The sequence below is a fragment of the Lates calcarifer genome, linkage group LG1 (genome assembly GCF_001640805.2).
Source record: "Lates calcarifer isolate ASB-BC8 linkage group LG1, TLL_Latcal_v3, whole genome shotgun sequence".
In the NCBI taxonomy this organism is placed as follows: Eukaryota; Metazoa; Chordata; class Actinopteri; family Centropomidae; genus Lates; species Lates calcarifer.
In genome coordinates, this window is record NC_066833.1 from 9313380 (window position 1) to 9339370 (window position 25991).

Below are 25991 nucleotides of genomic sequence, written 5' to 3' on the forward strand. Positions count from 1 at the left end.
CGCTTTTCACAAAGTCATTTGTCAGCCATAAGGCCGATGAGGAGAAGCCAAGCTCCTCCAAAAAGTGAGCCAAGGGCGGTTGTTGTGGTGACGTAAATGACAAAATGAATCAGGCACGGGGCAATAATGACTGCGATATAAATAATGATGCCATCAAAATGTTTGGTGGGCATTGGCAGGGAAACACAAAACACACACTGCGTGTTAGTGTTACTGTGACCAACGTAAAACCCATCAAGCCGTATTTTAAAAGCTTGGAAATGGGCACATAAAGCTCGACTTATTTACATTCCACTGATGAAAAGGCATCAAATTTTAATGGTCGGAGTCTTTTAACTCAACTGAAGGTGCGATCAGACCAAAATTTAGTTTCCATTAATTTAAATGAAGGAGCAGGGAAGAGCTCTTTGCTTCTGGATGCTAATTCATCCCAGCAGAGTTCGATCTGACTGAACTTTGACCCCAAGAAAAAAAGGCTCTTTATGGCTTTAGTTTGAGAAATGGGTGCAGATTATTACAGAGAAGACTGATTGTAAAGACTAGCAAGATCACACACAGATCAGAGAGGAGGGCTGCAGTGTGAAAGACCAGAGGATGTCCTCGCTGGACTGGACGTCAGCTCTTTCCAATCTGAGGGTGTTTTTTTGTGCAATTAAATGGCACATCAACTTATTTTTTTCAAACTGTTGTTTTTGTTGTGAGTCACAGAGAATGGAAGTCGTTTTTTCGGAGCTTTTGCACTGCGAATAAAGGCCTCACAATCACACGGAAGCTGCCTCCTCAAATGTGTCGATGGCATCTCCAGGACAGGACCACAAACATCCTAAAACTTTCCTGCCTCATCACCTGCCCTCTGCCTCTTCCATGCATCACACCTGAGTCTAGAAAAGTTTCTTATCCTCTCAACAAACAACTACACGTTCATGCATTTTCCTGTGGGATGAGTCTGCAGGACAGTTCAGTTCAGGCCTTAAATGTTTATCTAAAATCCTCCCCGGCTTCTGAACAAGCCAATTAAAACAACAACAACAAAAACAGTTACACAATGACCTCTGATTCACTGCCCCCAAATCCAGAAAGTAACCAGACGCACCGGCAGCCAGGTACAACCAGCACCGCTGGCAGCGTCTGTGCAGCTGTTAACGAATCCATGAACAAGGTCCCCAACTGGGTCAGAGCCGTTCTGAATGGATTAAAAGATGGAATTATGGCTTTAAAACTTCATCTTTCTGGGCTTTGAGGGGATTAGACCCTGCATTCTGTTCTCCTCTCGCCTGAATGGCTCAGTCTTTCAGTCCTGTCACCTGTCTGCAGTCAGACCAGAGCTTGAGGGAAAAAAACCTCAGTGACCTACGTACACCAGGTCCTATATGATGGAGGAGAATTAAACAAGTGAGTTCACTTAATTTAATGAGGAAATATCTGCCTCAAAGGAACAAAATAATAATAATAATCTGACTCTTTGATACCTTTCACAGAGAGTTGAAAGCCTCGTCCTCGTGACGAGAATAAATGAGTCACAGGAGTCACTTCCTGTTTTCCTCCATCTTTCATCAGAGTGCGATCTGGGGTTCTTTCTTTATATAGTTCCTCAATTAGTCATGTGCCTTTACAAGAGAAATACACAGTGAATCACTGTGAATGCCAGTGTTTGTAATCACTTCTACCATGAAGTAAATATCAAACACGTTGAATATCATGCAAACACAATTTCACAGTGCACAATCGCCTTTCGTGCTTTTCTTCCTCTATATTTGCGATGGTCTACCCATTTTTTTTGTTGAACAGTCTTTCCTGTGTTGCATCCCAGAGAAGATTCTTCTTTTAATCTGGAAATATGCTGAACTAGCCTAGAGCAAGGCACACTGGACTTCAAATAACGCAGAGAGAAAGCAGTGCAGGCTATTCCTCCCTAAAGAGGACACCCATCTATTTTAAGTTTGATTTTACTAATGCATCATGACAAAGCCACAGCTCTGGCCCACAGCGCTCGTTGGCTATTAAGTTGGAGAAAAAGGTTTTTTTAAAATCAACCATGCTGAATCATTCATGCCTTGTTTCTGCTTAATTATAATTTTAATTATATAAACAGGACGTCCTGGTCCTCAGCGCTCTCGTGCTTTCACTGTTCTCGTTTATTTGTTTCACCTTTTGCGACTCCACCGTGCTTCAGACGTCCTGAACGTTCGGCAGTCTGCTCCACGCCGTTTTTCATCCGTCATCATGAATGCATAGAGTTATTATACAGACACTGTGCTGTACTGCTGCTGTGCTGTGTCAGAGTAAAACTCCTTGTATGCACAAACATACTTGGCCAATAAAACTGATTCTGGTTTTATATGAATGAGGCTCTTAGGTGGTCGGTGTTTTTGTTTTTCTCTCTCCCTCCATTATTTGTCCTCACACACACACCACACAAGGATTTTGAATTTCCTATCCATATCTCACATCAGCATGCTTGTTGGAAATTCAATTAATTCCCCCTCTCTGCTCGCACTCGCAGCTAGGCTCTCTAACCTTGGCATATTTACTCTCCAGGCTCCGGCACAATGTGGAGAATGTACAGGAATGAACTGGCGGAGAATAGCAAACACCTTCTCTCTTTCTCGCTCTCCCTCTTTTTCTATCCACCCTTGTGGAAAATTGTGATGTGCTCTTGTTTGTGGAGTGGTCCTTCTGCAAAAAATATCCCTTGCCCCTCTGGACCGACGCTAGATCTTCAGCGGATCAGGTCCCGAGACACACTTGATCTTACCTGTGACTGTAACAATCTTTTAGCTACACTGGCTGAGGAACATTTTACCATCAAGTTACTGGGAACATTGCAAACAAGTGCTACTTTCCTCCCTGATATCAACATCATCAGATTACAGCTGCTGGATTTTGTACGCGACGTAGATTTAGCTTTCTCGCCGAGAGCTAAATGACAAGATTGATGCTACTCTCGTGTCTTTGTTTTAGCGATGGGACACAGTTAGCTTAGCATAAAGACCAACACAGCTCGCGAACAACACCCAGCGTCCTTCTGTTCAGACTCTGACCCAGCCATCCATCAGCTAATGTTACATTAGACCAGAAATGTAATTGTATACTGCGTCATTATAACGTGGCTGCTTGTAGCAGCTAGCTCCCAGAGCTCACTCAGGTATGCAGACAAGGTGTCAAATCCATGAGTACACACAGTTGCTGAGTCGCCTGTGATCACATTATAAAAGTCTTTTTTCATGTGCTCACGTATCGTATCAGTGGCTTTAAACTGTATTATCCTGTGACAGCTGTCAGACATTTTACTTGGTCTCAGCGGAGTTTTCTTCTGGAGCCAAGTTTTATGTCTTTTTAAATACTTTCCCAAAAGCATCGAGTGATTAATGTTAAAAAGCAGCAGACTGGCCCTTTAAATCTGCCTCTGTGTGTGTGTGTGTGTGTGTGTGTGTGTGTGTTTCCCTTCAGGCAGGAAGAAGAGATGACAAAATGACAGAGAGAAAAAAAGAGAGAGATGATACAGAGAACGGAGAATGTGTGTTTTTATTTTTAGTTTTTCTCTGTCGTGGTTTAGTGTGAATGTTGTCTGAAACTGATCTTGAGTGCACATAATTATATTTATATTTATATACTTTATACACAAACTGTACTGTATGAAGAAATCTGCTTGCAGCTCACTACAAAAGTTCAACAGATGACAATTAAAATTACAGATCACATTATTATCCAGTTTGGAAATCAATTGATAAAATACCGTTTTACCTCCTACACATGAATATTATGTATGAAAATGTCAGCCCAAGGTTAGCACTGCCCCTGGATCAGATCTGGTTTAATGCACTGCTTGAGGGCACTCTGGCAGTGATAATGGGAGTTTCAAAGCCTTCACTGACCCTGGCTGAGTGTAAAAAAATCTAACGTCTCCAAAACCAACTCATTAATAAATCCACTCACTCCTCCACATTCACAAGGCCTGTGTTTACTTGCCTGTATATCAATGCAGTTTTAAAAAGTTGCGTAAAGTTTTGACCTTTCGCTGGCGTCTGTCCAGACCTGAATCTTTGAGATTTCTTTCATTCACGCTGAAGCAGGTAAAACCTGGAGAGGAAGCAGGAAGCTGCTATTAAAAAGCTTTTGTGCTCACACTCTCTGATAGTTGTTTCAAAAGCCTCGTTTTCATTCTTCTACTTATTGCTTTTGCCATTTAGAAGCACTTGAACCACTTGTATCACACAAATGATCTGTCTGAGAGACTAAAATATACATTTCACCGAGGCTTTCAAAGTTCAGCAGAAGACATCTGCCGTGTCACTTTAGTCGGCGGAGCTTCAAGATTTTGCCTGAGTGCTCGAGAAACATTTGCATGACATGAAAATGAGAAACTTTGATGAACTGTCAATAGGGTTCATTGCTTCTCGTGCACAAACAGCTAATCACATCATCAGCGATGCTATTCTGAGTCAGCTCTCCAGCCATCGTGTCGTAACAGCCTCCGTCCAAATAAAAGAAAGACAAACCACACGCTACAGAAAACCTCACGATAAACTTGACTCAGTTTGATGATGGAATAAAAAGTCACAGCACCCGGCACCTGGTCCACAAGAGTCTGAATTAATCATGGGTGTGTTTAAGGTGGAACTTGCAATTAACCAATCAGACTGCCATCTCCTAGCATCCCTTGCTAACTGCAACCTTCCTTTTTTCCACTGTTGCAGCCCATGAGAAGACAAAGAAGGTCAAAGATGATACAGTGTGAACTCTGCTGCAAACATTTCTCCCTGGGTTGTTGTCAACAGATCACTACTGGAACAGAATAAAGAGACAAACCCACAGAGAATGATGAACCTTGTTGTGTTCAGAGGAAGATACTCACGTGACTGGCCTAATTCAGACTGCTGAATCTTCACATTAACTCGACTGTGTATTTTTGTACAGAACAAAGAGTGTGGATTTTCAAAACCTCTCCTTGAAGCTTCAGGGAATCTTTAAGCTCAGCAGACATGATTAATATTCTCATGTACGCTGAGTTTTTTGCCGCAGAACAACGCCGTCTCCGAGCTCCATCCAGAGACGACTCCATCTTTGGTGTTGGCACAGTACTGCCCCTTCTGTCCCCATCACCTGCTTGCTCCATTATGCATTGGTGACAGGAAATCAGCTTCCTGCCTGCAACTACTCTGTCCCGACTTCACTGGTGTCAGCTGGCTGCCCGCTGAGCCCCCACCACGCCACGTCTAATCTCGCCACAAGCCTATGGGGGCCAATCTCACACCGCTGAGTGCTGGAGAGGAGCCTTGGACAGCCGGACGGCGGGTGAGTGGTGGCACAGTTTGGTCTCAGAGGGGTGGGGGGAGGAGGAAAAGAGGAAAAGAGGAAAAGCTAAGAGCTAATGGCTAATCCTGTGTGCACAAGACCACCAGTGAGGATTGGCCGGGGCTAAAGAGAGAGCTAAAGGGAATAGAGGAGTGGGAACGGGACCAGGAGAGAGGAGAGGAGCTGGAGAAAAGGAAGGACGAGTAAATCAGGGTGTGGAGGATATGAGCGGAGGGAGGGTGAGGGATAGCAAAGAGCTGGTGGTCGCTGGCCTAGATATCTGACTGCACATGTTCCACCACGGTAACTAAACAAATGATTAAACCTGCAAACTGAAGCTTCAGAAAGTTCTCACACTCCTTCACAAAACAAGAGAGCTTCACTTCCTTGTTTCTCTGACACTCTGATGAGTTTAATGTGACACTGACAGCACACAACTTGTTCTGTGAAGCTCGCACTGCAAGATTTTTAGTGAAAGAACACACCTTGAAGCGAGCTATATAAAGGCTCGTTAATGAATTATTTTTTACCTCCGTTTAGTTCAGTGACTGTAACATTCCCTCATCTCTGAGAGGAGCAACTGAGACTAAATAACTCACCCCTCACAACATTCGCTCCAAATATAATCTGTAATCCTCTCTCCAACAGATATCAGACAAAAAAACACAACTTCTAAAGTAATATGTTATTTTGCATCGACATTCACGGCTCTGCAGGAGGAAATGCAGTGAAGAAAAAGCTGAAGAGATGGCCTCTGAGGACAGGATGTGACTCAGAGACAGCACATTACAGCTGAGTACACACTTAAGAGGTTCTTGAAAGCTAATTCAGTAAATAAGAGGAAAAAAAAAGAGATGGTATGTGACTCAATATCATGTATATGTGTGTTATTCAAAGCTAATCCTTTCCCCACTCTCCTGTAATTTTTATTTTTTATTTTGCTGGCCTTCATTTCATCGAGCAGCACTTCTAAATCAGAGCATTTCAGCGAGTAAATAAACACATCAGCTGTCCCTCTGCAGACAACTCCCCGCCTCGCCTCTCGAAATGATCAAACCGCCGGCCACACCGGGCTTTCCCAAAGCACAACTTATACGTTTCGCTGTCGATACACAAAGCCTTCAGCACCCAGAGTTTCCCCCTGCTAACGCCACGAGGGATTCACCCACTCATCTGAAGCTCATAAATAAACAGCCTTTCAGATGTTTACATACAGAGCGCGACGCTGTTGAAGGGCTCTAGAGAGTAGAGTGGAAAACTCATTTGCACTGGTGATGAAAAGAATCAGAGACAGTTGTCCTGCTTTGTGATGATACAAACTGTATTTATCTCCTGTACTGATTAAAAGAGAAAGGTTACACACATTTACTTTATATGGTCGGCCTATTAAAACCAGCTTCATTTAAAAGGGGCAGTGAGCTGAATTTATTTTTGTTTGTTTTTTTACTGATAACTGTGAAACTAATGCACAATTAGTTACAAAAGGAAAATTAATCGATTCATCCTCAAATGTGAAAATGTCGAGCCTTGTTTCGTCACACATGTACAAAGACATGTGAATGCATCACGGGCTGAACCTCCTTCATTAAGGATTAGTAGAGGAAAATAACATAACGATAAAATAAATCTAAAAATGGACACTGTACACATTGTTAGGCTCCTGTGTTGGGTCAGTAACTGTACTCATCAGCTCTGTGTTAATGGTTTCTGTAAACAACAAGATGAGGAAAAACAAACAACAATAACAACAGTGTGTCCAGCAGATATTACACCTCAGCTGTGAATAGAAAACGACCTGTTCTGGGTTACTGCTTAACTGAGCATCAGCAGAGCTGCTGCAATTACCTTCAAGCAAATGAGAAAATGTTCCTCTCTCGTCTACAATGACCCACCAGAGACCACAGGGCCGCTCTTTCCTTCTATCCTTCTCTCTTTCATCACTCCCTTCGTCTTTCTTTCTTCGCACCTCGAATTGAGGCCAACGTATGTCTGTGAGCCTGTAGCTCAAATTGCTTCGCTAGCATCATCCCGGCACAGGCAGCCTCTAATGAGCAGTGCTAGCTCGCCGGTGACAAAAAGGAAATGACAGCTGGCGTGATTACAGAAATCTGGGACTTGACCAAACTGTAACTTGTGGAAAATGATCTGTGGGAAGGACAATCTCTAAAAAGGAGAATGAGCCTTTTTAATATCTAGAAAAGGAAAAGGAGGGAGGGAAGAAAAACAACTCTGTCAAGCGCATCACCATGGTGATGAAAACCTGCGATGGTGAGAATCAACTGGGCAAAACAGCAGCAGTAGTGTTAATAATGAGTATTTTTAATAGAGACGCAGAGAACCTGAGCTTTACCGGACTGTTACAAATGTTTTCATCTGACTTACATAAGAAGGCACGACCTGAAATCCCCCGGGGGACAGGCCGAAAGGACGAGTGCACGTCTCCACTGCTGCTGCGTGACGGATTACGAGCCTTCATTTATCTGGGACATCCTATCTGTTTCCCTGAGTACACTCTTTACAGCCATGACAGTTACACTGTTAGAGTGTGTATACAGCAGATGGTTATGGCACAGTATAACTGAGTATCACTCAGCTGACGTATAGTACGGCAGGTTTTCCAGGAAGATGGAGACACAATGTGTCGTTTGTTTTATCATCCGCTGTGTGTTTTGAAGAGCTGCTCTATGCACTCTAACACTCCCCAGTCAGATACGACAGGCTCACGACTGCTGACACACACACACACACCTCTAATTCTTTCCTAAAGTGCCCACCTGATTCCTCTGTTCCCTCTCTTAATCCCAGTCAAACCCTGCCATTACAGAAAAAAAGTCCAATCCTCCCATCTCTCTATCCCAATATCTGCCCATCCCTCCTTTTCCCTGGGCCTCGCTTTGGCGCAATCTTCCTCCACTCTCGCTCTCTCTCTCAGCCCCGTTCCATTATTTTCAGAATGACAAAAAATATATGACAATAAAATCCCTGATGCCGGTGAGAGCGAGGGCTGGCCCAAAGGTGACCCTGCTATTCTCATCAGCCTCTGTCCCACTTTTCACCCACCTCCACTGATGGCTCTGACACACGGCAGCTGCCGCTCGCCGCTTACATTACCTCCTCACACCAGATACCGTCTGAACCTCACTGCCTCCCCCCCTCTCCTCCCTCCTCCCTCCCACCCCAACTCATCTCATTCAGAGCCCCTGCTGCTGCTGCTGCTGCACGGACACACACTCACACACACACACACACACACACACACACAGAGCTGCGATGGAATTTTTAATAATAATTTCAGAGTCGCATGATTGGATACGTTCCCGTGGAGAGACGAAGGAAAAGCAAGAGCAGCATAGGTGAGAGATGGAAAAGAGAGAGAGAGGGTGAATGTGTGTGGATGAAGGGATCTAACGACTTTGCTTCTATCTCATTTGCAGATCCTATCCCTCTCGGTCTAGATTACGACGTTATCCCTGTGCCAAAATAAAGGCTTATCGGGCCGAGCCTTTCTCACATACTCTGCCTTAACGTACGCTCTGCGAGACCGTGAGACGGAGAATATCTTGACGTACGTCACAATACACCTCACGTGCTCTTCCTTCCCATGTTCTCCACTCTGTGAGAAACAAGTCGCCATCATCAGCGTGAATCTGAATAGAAATTCAGTGAAATCTAATCCTGCTGTTTGGCAGATGTTTATCCAAAGGGACTTATGTACCAAGGAAAACATCATTTTTAGCACAGCCTCACAGGGAATGACCTGCTTTAACCCGGGTTATGTGTATCATGCACAAAGCTGCTGGGTTTAAAATATCAGTGTTTTAAATTACAGATTTCAGGCAGAACAATCTTCTGCATGAAGCTCCGCCAACCTCTGTTGTACAGCGTGTTGTTTCACCCCAGATTCTCCTCTTATTAACTAGCTTTCATGCAGCCGCATTAGAGTCATGATTACAGTAAATGGTGGGTTATTAAATCCACAGGTAGAAGTGTTGATTCATCGAGTCTCCACACTGTATAAACACATGTTCTATCTGAAACTTCAGCCATGTACAGCCACTTACAAACACAGTGTTAGGTTACAGAGACAGCACCGGCAACCAAACTGAAAATCAGAAGCCAAACCTACCTCTACACACTAATACTGATGTTAGAGAAACAGGCAAAACTCCAAATCACATTCAACGCAACACGTTTTAGAAAATATTCCATGACATATGTGTGTATTTAAGGTTATAGAAGATCGCACACTCTGGTCTCCTGCATGAATGTGGAGCTACATCATGCTCTGCTACATAAAGCTAACATTTCCTGCACTGCTTCTGAACTTCATCACCAGAAAACGACTTCTGACTCGGATTTTTGTTTCCAGGAAAAGTGTGTGTAACAAGAATCAAGAATTACATCTCTCCTTAAACACTCACGATTGCTAAATGCGTCTAACGGTGATGGTACTGGCTTCAACATTCACTCTGATGACAGTTATGTCGAGGAGTTCTTCAGTAATTGGACCGATCATCTTTTTCTCTTTTCTTTTTTAGCTCGAGAACATCCTGGAATTCCAGCTCCAGCAGCACAGCTTTCCTTTAACACTGAGGATATTGGTGCAGGATGTCAACTTCAGTAAGTTTCAGACTTTTCAACAAAGCTGGAAGCCTATCTGCCCTTCGGCTTTCACCTGCCTATTAGGGTGGAACATATTGGCTAGATAGGTCCTGTGTGTGTGTGTGTGTGTGTGTGTGTGAGTGTGTGTGAGTAAGACATGCAGCACAGAATGACCAAACAGGACAAACACACACACACACACACACACGGGTGGGCTGGCGGTGGCGAGCCTTATCGTTATGCCACAAAGTGGGAAGATTAGATTACTCACTTCCCTAAACCTCTAACTTGGTTACCATGGCAATAGCAGTGTGACTGTGGCAGCAGCTCGTCGCTGTGGAGGCTGAACGGACGGATGGAACAATCGCCAGGGGAACCACAGGTCAGCCCGCTATTTTACCTCAACAACACACCATTCTCCTCTGCTCTACTCTACTCTACTCCGTATCTACTTCCTACATAAAGACTGAGACGGGGACACGCTTTACTCTGTTGGTCACATGTTGTGCTACAATAATCTAAAGAGTCAATAAAATAAGGAAAGTGTGGAGTGCTACTTCATATAATCATTTTTGTGCATTGCTGCGTACCGGCCTAACAGAGATCAATTGAAATTGGATTCATAATTGCACCACGGTGGAGCCTCGCCCTTAATTCAAATTAATGAAGTGCTTGCAAATCCATAGTGTTGTGGGTCTGATCATTAGATTAATTACCCCAATCAGGCTATTGTATTTCAATTAAGTAGAGTGCAGTGTTTATCTTTTCATTAGTCAACACTCAGAAAAGTGAATGCAAAATAAAGACTGGCGACGGGGCGTGGAGAATATAGAAATCTAATATTCTTATCTATCTGGAGATCCTGTGCATGGTGGACAGTGATAGAACGGCAGGACAGAGTTTAAAATATTCTCGATAGTGCTGAGGAGCTTTAACAGTCTCGGCCTTAACAAAGCTCAGGAAATAATTCGAGAGAGAGCGACACAAGGAAATCAGGTAGCTGAAAAGACTGAGAGAGACACTTAAAAGAATGCCCCATAAATACTGGTAATTAGACTGCAGACAGCCCCGATGCTCTCTCCTCGCCACTAAGGACTCATAATGGACTCGTTTCTTACCATTCAAACAGAAAAATGGCTCTGATAAGTTACGGGACACTGTTTTGACCTTGACAAAGCACTTAATTTAGATAAGAGTTACCCTTCGAAACTGCAGTGAAATTAGGTCACTTTAGTGCCGGTAGCCTACGGAGCATGACAGAGTTTAAATCGTTGACTTTGGGACTTGAGACAGGAGAGTCCTGCAGGATCCTGAGCAGTGTTCAGGCTGCTGCTGCTATTGAGGCCTACTGGAGGATTTTTTAAAAAGCACATATTTAATATTGAATTGAAAAAGCCACAGAGAAAGCCGCAGACATAAAGTACATTTAGATCTTTTTAAAAAGATGGTGAATAATTAAAGTTTCTGGTTGATAAACTAACGTTTCATCAGGCAACGTTTCTCTATATAAAGATGGTTCAAACATTCTGTGCTGTTTTATAGCCATGTGTCAGTCCAACACTTTGATGGAGACTCTGCTAGTTAGCAAATGTTAGCATGGCAGCACATTAAACTACGATTGTAACTGTGGTAAATGCTGTTTCACACGAGTCTGATCTGTGATTATCACGCCTCCTGCTGCTCCCACGATCCTGCTCAACAGCTGTTCTTACATTTAAAAGTGACTGGTGTCATTGGTAGTCTTATTACTATTACAATCAATGTAGCCAACACAGTTCCTCTATATGAAAGTGCCTCGAGCTAATTTGTTTTTTTGCTGCTATATAAATAAAAACTAACTTACTGATGGACTTTCTACCAAATGAGGAGCTTCACAGAGCTGCTAGCATGGACTGTAGTCTTTAAAAATACACTGTTGAATTCTAAAGGCCTGGGTTGTCCTTTGTCCTTCCACGATCATGTGAGTGCAATTCAATTTCTCCACTGTACAATTTGATTTGGACAAATGTCTGATTCTGACTAAAGGGGCCATGTGACCGTGTCGGGAGGGCATCTCCCTGCACAGACGACTTGTGTTCTTCGCTTATCAGATAGAAAGAAAAAACACACAGCAGAGAACACTCGGCCCACAAGCATGAACGCACACATGCATACATTGCAGCTAGTCTGCGCCCTGCACACACACACACACACACACACAATTCACACTATACAGCCAGTGAAACTGGCAACTACCCGGCTGACCCAAGTTTTATGTGTGTAGATTTATCATTGGCCATTAAAATACATTTGATTTTTACCGGGATGGCTCTCCACTGCTGGTTTCCTCAATAGGAGTCCAACCCGCCTTTTACAACCACTTTCTTTAACCTTCTCCCCTGCTCATAAAACACCAGCAGCTCTCCTCCTCCTCCTCCTCCCGTCTCCTCTACTGTATCTCTCCATCTATTTTGACCTCTGCTATGATTCTATCTTTACAGGGTGTGTTTGTGTTTCTCCTCTTCTTGTCCTTGCCCTCTTCTCTCCCCTCTCGCTCCTCTACTGCACAAATACCCTCTCTTTCCCCGGGCTATTTTTTCTTAATTGTCTCTTTTCCTCCTGAATGATCGATTCGTCAGATTTATCTGACAGTTTGAGAATAAGGACACTTCTCGAGCTTCTACTTTAAAGCAGCCGGAGGTCTCAGAAGGTGAGCGTTCCTGACAGGCCTTCATGGGGATATTCGGAGAAAGCCTTTTTAACTTGTTTTTAGAGGATGACGGCCTATTTTAATGTTCACAATGACACTAAACTCTTCACCCTTCCCCTGCCTGATGAGTCACTCTTCATTCTGTGCCACCAGCAATTTTTTGCCATGCCTGTTCTAGCGTGCGTTGTTACACAACAGCATGAGCGGGGCATCGTAAATCCCTGTGAAATCCTACGTGGATTGCACAGACTTTTATTTTGGAGGACACAGGAAACTAAATATCTGGTGTTATATTTCTTTCTCTCCTTGTGATTCGTAAAGTTTTGCAAAAAGAGAGTGACTGTGTTTGAATGTAGAATTTACACACTTTATTATCTGTGTTATAACGATGGTTTTTCAAGCATTTTGTTCCTTTTTTAACATTAAAAGAAGAAGGTTCTTAGGATGAAGACTAACTGTTGTAACTCTACCTCAGGCTAAAGTCAGTCTACACTCTGATGGCAGCTTATTTCTAATGTAAAGAGTGATAAGCTAATGTAGCATGAAATGCTCCTTTGCCTTGTTAGGTTACAACTGTAACAAACAAACAGTGAGACAGGTCGGCCGTGCAGTTACAGTTGTTCAAATCAGTGTGTGACTTTCTGTAAAGCTGGTTCTGCTGTAATCATTTTCTCAAATATAATTTCTTTATTCAGTGAGAACTGTGTTGATCTTTTTCTATATTATGCTCTCTTCCAAACTGTTGTTTGTCCTGGGAATTTATTCAGATGCTGAACAACAGTCGTGAAGGGTTAGGGTTAGGAGAAACAACGTACGATCACTTTTTATATTCCACATGTGAGCATATTACACGAGCTCAGGAAATGCTTCTTAGCACGCTGCGTCACGAGGATCCTCTTCAGATAATTAAGGTCAGTGTAGAGCACAGCACATGTCCTGAATACTGCATCCAGATGACATACATGGAAATGTATGTTTCATTTTCTTCCTCCTCTCTCCTGCCTCTTATCGCTGTCTGCCCTCCTTCTCTCCCTCCATCTCTGTATCACTCGCCTTCTGTTTCCTCAGTTCTCTTATCTATCTTGCGACTTTCCTCAGGCTATTTCTTTGTCCACCCTCTCCTCCTCTCCCTCTCTCTCTGGTTGACCTAGCAGCAGTTTCATTTCCGCTCGTTCATCCGTCTGTCTGCCGTCTTTTTTTTTTTTTTTTGGGGTTGGGTGGGTAGGGGGGGACTAATCTCTTTTCCAATCTCACTCTCATATATGCTTGGTGAAGCTCCATGCATGAGAGTTAATGAAGGAACTGCATGGGTAAACATACACAGGAGAACTGATAGAAACGAGACGGACGAGTGTAAATATATGCAGACATACAAACATGAACTGACAGATGAGCTCGACGAGCGTCTGTGTGCTGTCAGTGCTGCTGTTAGAGCTGAGTCTTGTTAGTCAATTAGGCAACAAATTAGAGTCTTAGTTGAATGACACATTATTAATCAGCTGGAGGTTTTACATGATTAGTTACTCAGAAAAGTTATTCAGAAAAAGTCACTCATAGCCCTAAGCTCTTTTCCATCTTATTACAATAAACTCTCACACACTTATCACCCGCTCCAAACTCGCATCTTCTTTCAGCTCCAGCGTTTATTAATTGCAATATTGTCCACACATTCATTCTGAGACAACAGCCACTGTTACTGCCTCTCCCTAAGCAGAGTGAGGAGGAGAACAAGGTTCCCTTCACACATGCAGTCTGCACTCGGTTTGAAACCAGAGTCTTTGCACTGGGACAATTACACGAGTGTTGCACACGTGCTGTATAAATGGACTTGTATTCTGGGACTACAAGTTGTACAACAAAAACACCTCAGTGTAATTAGTTTGCACGCACAAACTCAAATCATTTCCAGCCTGCCTCTTCAGAAATTCCAAGCAGACTTGAAAATGGCTCGGGTCATCACACACATCCATTTTATTATTCTTCTAATTTCCTTTTTGCACCTGCATCTTCAAAACTCTCATTTTTCTTTCTTCGTAAACACCCTCTGCAATCACGGTGCGAAGGTAGAACTGACTTTGACAAACATAATTAACAACAAGAAAGTGTGAGTTGAAATAAATATTGTAAAGAATGAATGGACCTGGAAAGGTTTTGCTGTTTTAAACTGAGTGGCAGAGTTTTGTTTCTTGTTTCCTCAGAGAGACCTGAACTCCTCTGGACTCACAGCTCACGCGTACGTTTACTGCATGGCTGTGCAATGCTACAGCAAAACAGAATTTCAGTGGACGTGAGTGAGCAGAGAGAAACACATGAACAAAGACTGCATGTGGAGTTATAACAGAGGAGGAGGAGGAGGAGGAGGAAGAGGAGGTGGTGAGTAATCTTACCATCATCTCCTGATCCCGAGCCGGCATCTGCAGAGGAGAACAAACACAGTTATTAACCAGAGGCTCTCACAGCCACAGACATTAGCTGAATAAGCGTGCGTCTGCGTATGTTAGAGTGCGTCTGGGCCTATTTGAATATCTGCTCGTGAGTGTGTGTGTGTGTGTGTGTGTGAAGTGTAAGATGCAGAGTGTGCTTGTGGGTGTGTTTGAGCGAGATGAGATTTCTCTTAAGATAACGGAGACACTGATACTGAGAGTCAGATTTAAAAAGGAAAAAAAACAGAGAGGAGGATGAGAGTGAGACGGAGGATGCCCTGAGGCTTTGAGCATCCGAGCATCTTCCCCATTCTGCAACACCACGTTGATGAAAACGCCTCCAAACTGAGGACCTCTCCGTGGTAGAGCTGTGGGAATGCTCTCTGTTTCCAGCTGTCAGTGCGTTTGTGTCTCAGCGACGTCTTCTCCACGGCTCTCCCCCTCAATCTGTGTAAAGCTCCCTCAAACACAGAGCTCACTGAATTGTTTAACAATACGGCTGTGAAAGGGATACTGATGAGCGCTTCGAAGAACAGCCTCCGTGTAACTTGAGCTGCAGCATAAAGTGATCTGCTAAAATGCACAGGGCCAGAGATCACTCGGGGTCTCAGAGGGCTGTGTGGGGATAATAGCTCAGCTCCATAGGAATACCCAAGTGAGAGGGCTTTTATAAGAAGAGGTGCACATGCTGTTTGGAGCATTGGGGCCCATCATAACTCGAGAACAAATGGAGTCTGACCAGCAAGCTGTCCTGATACTGATACTTTGACCGACATAAGCTTTGGTTCGATAAAAGGCATTTCTTCTGGGGAGTGTGCAGTGAGATCAGTGCAGCAGACGGTCAGCTGCACCAGGGGGAAGTAACGCTCGGAGCAACCACTTAAAGTCTGAATATAATCAGAGCGCTGCAGCTCTCCACAATCAAAGTTTAATTAAATCAGTGGCAAATTTTAAATTCTAGTTTTAAATGTTTTTCTTCTGCCTGCTATCTTTTTAAATGTTCACTGCAGTTGTGGCTAAGATAAATTATTTGTGGGTAGAATAAAAGCATCTTAATGAACTTATTTACTTGACTTTCCACCCAATACGACTACATGTAGGCATGAATGGCAGAAGCAAAAATGCAGTGAACGTTGGAGCCTCTTTCCTACATCGACCGCACCTGATTTTCACCAGACATTTCTCCCCATAAACAACATAAAGGTTCCACACATAGTGGCTTTAAAATTAATTGAATAATCTATAATTTATGGATGTAAAGCACTGTCGATAAAATGTACCAGTAAAATTCTAAAGGCCAAAACTCGATTATGGGGATGAGTCAGCATTACAGCCCCCCTGACTGCCATCAGTCTGATTCCAGATGGAGTCTGGATGCAGATGGTGCTGGGGAAGGTGGTGTCTGAGCACTGGCACTGGGATCAGGTGCTGAGAGCAGGATTACAGGAAAAAGGAAGGAAGGACGGATTCTGTACCACAAGACTGGACATGTTGGTGGGAACGAGCCAGATCCATGGAGACCAGCTTAACTTTGTTTAAATTTGACATTAATATAATCACTATAAAAAACTGTCTCACCCGTATTTGAAGATATTATTTTGTGGTGAGGAGAGGTCACATTACGTCGCATCAATTCAAAGTCAGTGCTCTAAAAATAAACAGCTACGTATTAAACCACATCAACAGAAATCAATAAAAAGGTTTTAAGGACCAAGTTATTTTAAAAACAGACACTTTGTAAAGTATATTATTCTTTTATTTACTGTAACAGAAGTTTTTTAACCAGCATGTTTCAATATGAGTGCTATTTGTTGCCAAGGTAACAAATAATCCAAAATAAGCCGAACAATAAACCTGCTGAGCTTAGTGTATTATTAAAGCTCGCAGTCATAAAAACCAGAGGTCTGTTCCTTCATAGCTGCGTTTCAAGTTCACTCCGACTGAACTCTGCGTGAGATGAACAAGGTAAAGTCAATTTATGAGACGAGGGAAATGTACATCAGCCCATTTTTCTGTGAAATAAAGCGGAAAGAAAATTTTGGTGTAGCTGCATCGTAACGATCGGAGGAGCAGGGAGTTAAACTCTCACTCTTTGTTATGGCGTCCTGTCAGAACACTTCTGCTGCGCATCCTCAAGGTTTCAGGTCAAAATCACAGACAAGACGAACCCACTGAAAACTGTAGTGGTATGTACTGGAGAAAAAGAAATGTTTTCACAATGAAATACATACGACACATTTGTTAGACCTCAAGGATCACACACGAGGAACGCTGAATGTAAATAGAATCTTTCTTTGTTTACAAGAAAACTCCACAGGGCGCCTTTTTTTACGTTGGGAAAAAATAAAATACTCATGCACACGGTCTACAAAAACCGCCCTCTATTGTCTTTCCTCCTTTAAACTCTGCAGAATTTCAGTGACCTTGGAACATGTGGGACTCTAAATGTGCAGTGTTTCATGAAAAGGCTTAGCTCCAAGGATCAGGCTGAAGTCAGAAGGGGTTCATGGGAGATCAATAAAAACCTTTAGTATCTGTACAAGGGCAGAGGTTTTCCAGCAGAAAAAGACTGGCATTAGAAAATAGAAGAAAATGGCGAGGGAGCAGCTTTCTCTTTACCCACTTGTCTGCCAAATGAAGGGTCATGAAGATGACATACCACACTATTTTATTTTGGCAGTGAGCAGTGAGCGAGACAGCAGAGAGGGGAAATAACGGTTACCTCTGCAGACAATACACGACTGAAGTGATTTTGTCTTTTGGTTTCAGAGCAACTGATTAGGAGAGAGGTAGAGAGGAGAACAGAGGAACTCTCTAGGAGACCTGTTATTAACCTTAAAGTTCTGCTTACACCAGAGGCTGTGCTATCCTCTACACACACAAACACACACACACTCTGCCGGCTTTCCCGTGAACACACTTTCCCCCACTCTACTGTAAATAAGCCTTGAAATGTGGGCTTAAGCCGAAGATGCAGCCCCATGCAGACACACACAGCAGGCAGTTTTATGGTCCATGTAAAAATGACGCTCATATCCTAACGGGCTTTCTTTACTGTGAAAACCTGCGATGGGTTTTTCTGTCTGCGACACAGACGGGTCACCCGGCAGGAGAACCTCCAATCCTCCAACGTGTTAATGCAAATATGTAGTCCACATACAGCTGCACAAACATGCAAACACAAGCCTCGTGCAGCATTTCCAGCAGCACCTAGAGACCGACTGTGTTTGTTCCCTCACATTGTGTGATGCTGAGTCGAGCTGTGGCTCGTCTGGATGACGCAGACGAAGCTTTTCACACCTCTGAAACTGATGTTTCATCAAAGCATCACTGGATAGGAACATCGCAGGAACTCAGCAGGAGACAGCGGCGTTTAATCTACTGACCACAGAGGCTGGTGGACGCCAGGGTTCAGCGAAATCTTTTAACATCTAACTGACCAAAATGCTGAGGAATCTAACAGTCATCATTATGTCCTGCTGCAGTCTGACACCTCTAACCTTCACCTGGTGTCTCTGCTCTCTGACCCTGAGTCATTTTAGATCCTCATGACTAATTAAGCAACAATGAAGAGTGTGACACCCACACAGTGAAGTTAATCAGCTTCATCAGGACTGTGGGGATGTGGTTTAATCAGTCTGATTTACAGTCGCCCGGCAGCGAGTGAAACCAACACACAACTGTTGCCAGGTTTTGATTCAACTATTGCCAGATCCCGATTGATACGAGGAAGAGTGTGACGTCACCTTCTTCCAGACGAGCTCAGGGGGAAAACACAAACACAGGAGATCTTTCATGTGGAATAACTGAAGCTGTTCCTTCACTCACAGAAATCTAAAAACGGTGTCAAATCTAAATGTTATACCGACTTAAAGAGGCGTATTGATGACTGAGACACACACACACACCACACTGCATCAGTGTCACCAGGTTGGATTTATGCACAGCACCCCTCTGATGCTGCACTGCTCCTGGCCGACTGATAACCCAGACTGTGCTTCTTAAATCATCAGCCAAACATATGGCTCGCGTCATCTGTCAGTGCTCAGGCGTTGCAGTCACACAAAACAGTGATTAAACATGTCATCAACATTTTAACAGCGTGTCAATTAAACCCTGCGCCACCTTCTCGCTTAATGACTTCCTGGAAGTTTCAGTGAGCGCGGCTGGAAAACGCTAAGTGAGCACTCGCCTTAGTTTAACTCTCTCCTCTGGGGGAAACAGACTGCTTGGTTTGTTTCGCTTTGCTAAGCTGATGCTTAACTGCTCCTCACTGTGCTGGGCTAGCATCTGATGTGATAGGAAAGTGGTACCATCTTGTGCTAATCAACTTTCACTAGCTGTGTGCCATTGAGAGCCCTTCCTGTTATCAGCCTCTGAATCAGGACTTCCTTATCTGTCAGGGACATGAAGGTAATAAAGACTGGAGCGAACTGGAATAAGAGAAGTGAATATTTGCTTTGTCGTCTGACAGATGTTGCTCTGAAAAAGTCAATAACGGGCTAAAATAACCCACTTTGTAAACCGGTGATATAATACTGTGCATGATACGCACACTTCAAGATGCTTTTCCTTCAGTGGTATCAGTTCATGTTTGTCTACGCCTCAGTGCCGTCACTTAGCATGAAGCTGGCAGCTCAGCAGGACTCCTCTCCTCCCACGTCTGGCCTCTTGGCCTCAGGAGCGAGGTGGGTTAATGAGAGCACAGGAGACTGTGCTGTCAGGTGGCTGAGTGGTTCAGTAAACACACAGAGGGTCGGTCGTGTACAGTAAACACTGGAAACGACAGGTTACACGGATGCAGAGATTTAAAATGAAACTGATGATGTGAAAAACAAATGTTCTTCTTGATAAAGTGTGTGAAAGCTGATATAAAGGGCTGAAAATCAACCTTAAGATTTTCTATTCAAGAAAACACAGACATTCTGAAATTAATTTCCAAACACTTCACAGTGGTACTTAGGCTTTAATTCTTTAAGTTGACGTTAGAAACAGTAGCTGAGAAAACAATCTCATCCCAAGGCTGTTCCTCTGAGCTTTTATATTACAACACATGATCTCCATCAGCAGATGGGGTTTGCCCAGTTGTCATGGAGTTAGAGATGTTCAGAAATCAGGGGGTTTTTCCTGAGCACTTTAAAGACAAGTCGTTCATGTTGGCTGAAAAAGCCCACAGAAATTTAATTTGTATTTACATTTTGAATAACGGAGTAAATAACTATGAACTGTGCAGCTTATCTGAGTCTTTCAGCTCATTGTTTTGGCTCATTCACCTCTGATAAACCTACTGTTCACGTGATTTGATAGAGACTGAAACGTAACTCATGAGGCAACTACAAACATCAAATCAATGCTAATGTTGTAGAAATAAAAGTAAGCACTCGACATGTTTTCAGCTGGATATCTGACGAGATAAAAACATGTCACTGTGTTCACAGATCCTTAAAAACCAATCGATGCAGGCTTCAGTCTTAACAATCCGTACAGTCTCCACCCGCTGATGAAGATCATGTGAAATGATGAAAAGTTCCGGGGGTGGTGTTTGAGACTGTTTCCTTTATAACAATAATAAAAGCAGGGCGCTGTGTTTTTGGAGGAGTGGAAAGTTAAAGTTACATCATGAACAGAACATCCAGATTTAGTTTCACCGTGTTTTTCCCCAGAGACGTCTGTTTCGCAGTATCTCTCATCCCGGCGAGGGAACAAGTATTGGCACTGGCGAGCTGACATATATCCATTACACTGTGTACTGTTGCTGCTAATGGGATTTTGGAGCTTGGAAATGGAAAGGACAGGGAGAGACTGAGACTGAGAGAGCGACACACACACACACAGAGAGAGAGTGTGTTTTGTTGCAGCTTGTGTAAAATCCAAGGTATTTTACCATATTCCACTGCTGCACTCGTTTTAAGTTAGCTTAGCTAAATGGCTGCGTGGTGAAGGGAACACTTCACAAGTAGCTGCCTACCACAGTTTTCCACAGGGAAGGTTTGGGGCGTAACACTCGGTTATATAAGAAAGCTCCCACACAGCGAGCTCACATGTTCAACTTTCAAACACCTTCCTCAGATCTCTGTGATATTAATGCTTCTCTAACTGTATTTAGAAGAAGATAACAGCTGATTCTCCTCATTAAAAAGGTAACAAAGGCTCTAATAGAAACATATATATGTATAAATGCACACATAAACAGACAGAAGTTAAACAGAGGTGCCTCATACCTTCTGTCCTTTGTTATTCGGTTTTAAAGGCTTCACGTCCCACGGCAGCTGGTTAACCACATCATTGTTTTACAGAGATAAGGCACACCACTCACTCTGTGTATTTTCATTTATTCTATTTGTCTTTTATTATTATTTTCTGTCTCTGGTTCACTGATGAATAAATATTGGATTTGTCTGATTCCTGTAAGAACTTTCTTCTCTGTCTTTTATCATCCGTTTGTCTCGGGGGGGTCACAGCTTCATTTGGATGCTGACTTCTTCTTCAGCTGTTCAACACCTAATTTATCACCGCTCCACATCCAAATGCAACTACCTAACAACACTACAAGTGAAGCCACACACAGTTATGGGGGGGGATGGTGCAACATTAACACCACTGTGGAACAAATCAGACTCCGCAGAAACGAGCAGTGTTTGTTCAGAGAGAGGGAAGTCGTTGTTTGCTGCCTTGTTCTGGATAAACGCCAGCATAAAGCGAACATCTGAGTGTAACACGAGACACTGAGCAGAACATATAGAACCACTGTCATGGTGTGTTCATCTGAGGGCTGCACCACAGAAACATCCTTGTCTGAATCCTGCATTAAGCTCTCAAAAGTACTGCTTGTTATATGGAAGAAAGGGGTCTTTATCTCCCCGTCTTTAAAAAGATACACAAATCCATATCACACACACTGGCTTAGACTATCACATGTCCTGAAAAGGACCTCACACACACACACACAAACCCACAAACGAGCAATTTAGAGGGAGACGGGACATTTCATGTGACCGAGCATGGTGCACAGACACCACTACTGTTGCTGCACTAACGTTTCCAGCTCAGCCTCCACATGTTCCCTCTGCAGAGCTGCGCCCGCTCAAACGCCTTTTAATGGACGTCTGGCTGCTGCCCGTCTGTGGAGGTAACTCCAGCCAGCTACGCTATCAGCTGTGATTCACGGCCAGCATCACCTCGCCCCCTGGATTCACTCACTCACAAACTAACACATTATTCACCACATGACTCACTAATTGGTAGATTCCTTTGTGGGCGTCTTTCTCTAAAGTTTATGTTCATCCTCTTGGATTTGTCGTCGATAAGATTAAACACATTACACTGGCCAAACTCGACAGAAGCCAGAGAGGAAAAAAAAAAAAATGTTGTATTCAAATCTTCCTAACAGAACCCCATCCAAACCTTTCATGTCTGAGAATCTTTACCGCTCGTCTCCACAACACGGCTAATGAACTGCCTGACCTTTTCCGAGTGAAGACGCCCACTCAGCAGCTTAAACACCAAACTCTATCAGCAAACAGTAATCCCAATTATGTTACATAATTACACCAAGTGCCTTCTCTTTCCAGCCAGCGGTAAGATGAAAACAATAGGCGACGGCATCGAGGGAAAGAGTCTGGAAAAGGCATTCCCTACATATTAGGGATAATCTACAGTAAAACACAGAGAGGTTGAAAAATCTAACGAGATAAAAACAAGCCAGAAGTCATGGAGCAGAGGGGGGTGTTTTATTTTCTATTACAGCAAAGTTATTATCCTGTTTTTCTGTGTTATCTGTATTTTGAAGCTACGGACTCTCTCAAAAAGATTTCACCAGAGGATCCAGATTCAACTGAGTCTGACCAGAATCAGCAGAGTCAGTAGCTTTTCCTACGAGACGCACTAAAGCTGGATTTATCAAAATTTCATGAATGAATTCAAAGTTGGAAACTTTCCATGGGAGTTAACGGGAATCAACTGGTTATCCTGTATCAGGGAACGTAACTGTAAGCTGAAAAAGTCTGGAAAATACTGAATATCCAGTGAAATTGTGAAAACGTGTGAAGTGTCCCCATGAGTGATAACGTCGCCTGTATTGTCCTACAGCACCTGGATAAGATGCATGAAGGTTGACTGGATCCTTTACAGCACTAATTCAGTTCTCTTTACAGAAGATGACTGAAAAAAAAATATCTACACAAACCAGAAAAAATTAAATGGCCATCAAGATGATGTGTGATTCAGTCATTCAATTTTCTGCTTTGTTGAGCATGCCTCTTGGCAACAGCGTTACAGTAACTACCTATGACAATTTGGCACAAGCAGAATTATTTACATTTTATGCCTTTTGACATTATTTACACGTTACATAACGAAAGGTCACAGCTGTCACGCTCTCTTTTACTTTCTGTTTAACATGCAGAATGGAAATAAACTGTATAATGAACTCGTTTAACACTCTCGGCGCTCAGCAGGCCTTTTGGCCGAGCGCTGCCTTCACTGTCTTGTGAGGACTTTGTGTGGCTATGATGAAATCTTCATCTGCTCAGTGGGAATACTTGTCACTGTCATTGTGCTCGTTGCATTAAAGTTTGAGAAATTACATCAGTCTGTCGCCCCTGGCAGTTTTTTCATCATACCTTTTTTGTAATCCCTTTGAAGTAAAGCATCACTCAGTAATTACTGAATCCCTCTGGAGGCATTTGCATATATTGATGATTCTAATATTTGAGCCTGACTGTAGGTTGAACCTGGGTTAGTGTTACCATAGCTCCACATGTGCATTGTATCCTTTGCTTGCTGACAAAAGTGCAGCTAATGTTCATGTTACCTCTATTATTAGCAGCAGTATTTTATATTCATAAGAGTCTGTTTGTGTATATGCTCAGTGTGTGTGTGTATACATCTGTGTAGGCGCCATAATGTAAATGTACGCACCAGCAGGACAGGCCCCCTCCGACATAATAAGCACTTCAGACTGTTGCTTGCAGGCATCTCTGCGCAGGAAACACTCGTTCTGGTAGTTCTGATTGTTGGAGCCACACACTGGGGCATAGTCGTTGTTGCACTGCAGAGAGAAGAGGAGGAGAAACAGGTAAGAAAAGGAATATTAAGGTCATCTAAAAAACGGAGTCTTTTCAGATGATACTCTCATCCACAAATATAATTAACAAATCTCTGCACATTTCAGATGGAAAATCAAAATGAAAATGCAGTTTGAAACAGGCACCACTTGTCTGAACATTAAAAAGATGTGGTGATATAACAATGCCTGTTGTTTCAGGTTAAAGGTTTGTTTGCATAAAAAGGTTTCTTTGTGGAGCAGAACTTGGTGAAGGAAAAGTTTGGGGCTGAAACTTATTCAGTGACTGATTAGGTTTAAGGTAAAATATGTTGGAAAATAAAGTAAGAATTAGAAATCCCCAAGGAGACACTTAGTCACAGTACAAGTCCTAAAACATAATGGAAATTAGACACAGGACACTTTATCGTATTAAACCAGGCCGCACATTTTGGCAGTTTGACAGATTTATAAATTAGTTTGGAGATTTACAAACTTGCAGAGAGTGTGCATTTGTTTGGCTACCCACATCCAGTTAGAGAGAACATCTGGGTGCATGCCATGTCAGCACTGTGTTTAATTATCGAATAGAAATATCATCACAATCAGCTGAAACACAGGAGCCTTTATGTTTTACTTGGTTCTCTGTGTTTGTCTGAAGTGGGCGCAGCTCAAACACTGATGAGTAAAAGCTACAGGTTTCTTCATCTTGTTGTTGCTTATTTAGAAGATAAGTTACTTTTAAGTTGCAACAATGATTTGCTCTTTTTAATAGGTCATATTCACACTGCATATATCTTCTGAAAAATGGCCAGCATCTGCTGTTGCTCACCTCTTGTTGTTGCTCCACTGGAGCAGTAGGAGGTTAAGTGACTTGCTCAAGGGCACTGAGCAAAATAGCTGCTAAGGAACGGGAGAACATTACTCATTCATTTCCCCACATGGTTTGTTGGCTACCGAGCAACTCTAGACTTTTCAGATGACTGATGGCACAACAGTGCCTGGTCTTAGTTTCCTTTTTTCGGCTGTAGAGGAGCAATATTCATTTGATTTGATATTGATTCGTCTGTGCTACACCACAGGAATAACAAATGTGATTATTCAATTGAGAAAAATTCCCCTCTATTCCCCGGGAAGAAGGAAAGGCTATCAAAGGCTTCAGAGAAATTGTTGCTCCGTAGTCGCAACCCGTAACCTGATTAAATTGAAAAGTGCTGAAAACGGGGCAATGTGAGAAAACGTGTTCCTGCTGGGTGTGACACCACAAGGACATGGGGCTTGTTCGAGAGTCCCCGCAGGAACCAGGCTAAGGAGCTCACGGCTCTTTGTCTCCACTTCTACTCCCCCTCTTAAGTCTCTGATGGGCTGAACTGGAATCTGTTCTCTCTGGGCCAAATCACCTGCACGGCTCTGACAAAAGGACATGTGTAGAGAAGCACCGTCACATATGAAAGTCAGCAGCAGTAGAGGACACGTGTGTGGCACAACACCAGCCACAAGGTTTCATTTTTACTTTAGAGGCCATGAAGTCCATTCAATACACACTGTTCCTGCAGCCTCATTGGACACACGTTATCCATTAGCGCTTCAGTAGCTAATACCAGCCCCACTGGTCCAGAACAGCAACAAAGTTGCTCTGACAGGTAGCATGGGAAAGACGAGGGGGATAAAACAGGCAACCGTCTTCTTCCAGATGATAAGGAAAAGTGTACTCATATATACAGCCTGCTTAAACACAAATATTGATTTATTAAGTTTGTTCAAACCTCCGTCCAACTTACATCCCTCATACTCTATTTTTGTCACACAGATACTGTCCAGTTAAATCTGAGATTCTGCCTACTCACTGTACACAGGACGTAAACCAGTAAACAACATTTTAATGACTTCTGTAAACCCTCTAAATCTTCATCCAGCACTCGTACATGAACCCAAAACT

At 43.1% G+C, this 25991-nt stretch overlaps 1 protein-coding gene across 1 annotated transcript in view; it reads right to left on the minus strand.

The window, feature by feature from the left end:
• Nucleotides 1-25991, minus strand: part of tmeff2a (transmembrane protein with EGF-like and two follistatin-like domains 2a) — a 78551-nt gene that overhangs the window by 22156 nt on the left and 30404 nt on the right. Inside the window, 2 exon segments of the mRNA XM_018683165.2 lie at nucleotides 14974-15000; nucleotides 23929-24058. Coding sequence (XP_018538681.1) covers nucleotides 14974-15000; nucleotides 23929-24058 — 157 coding nt within the window.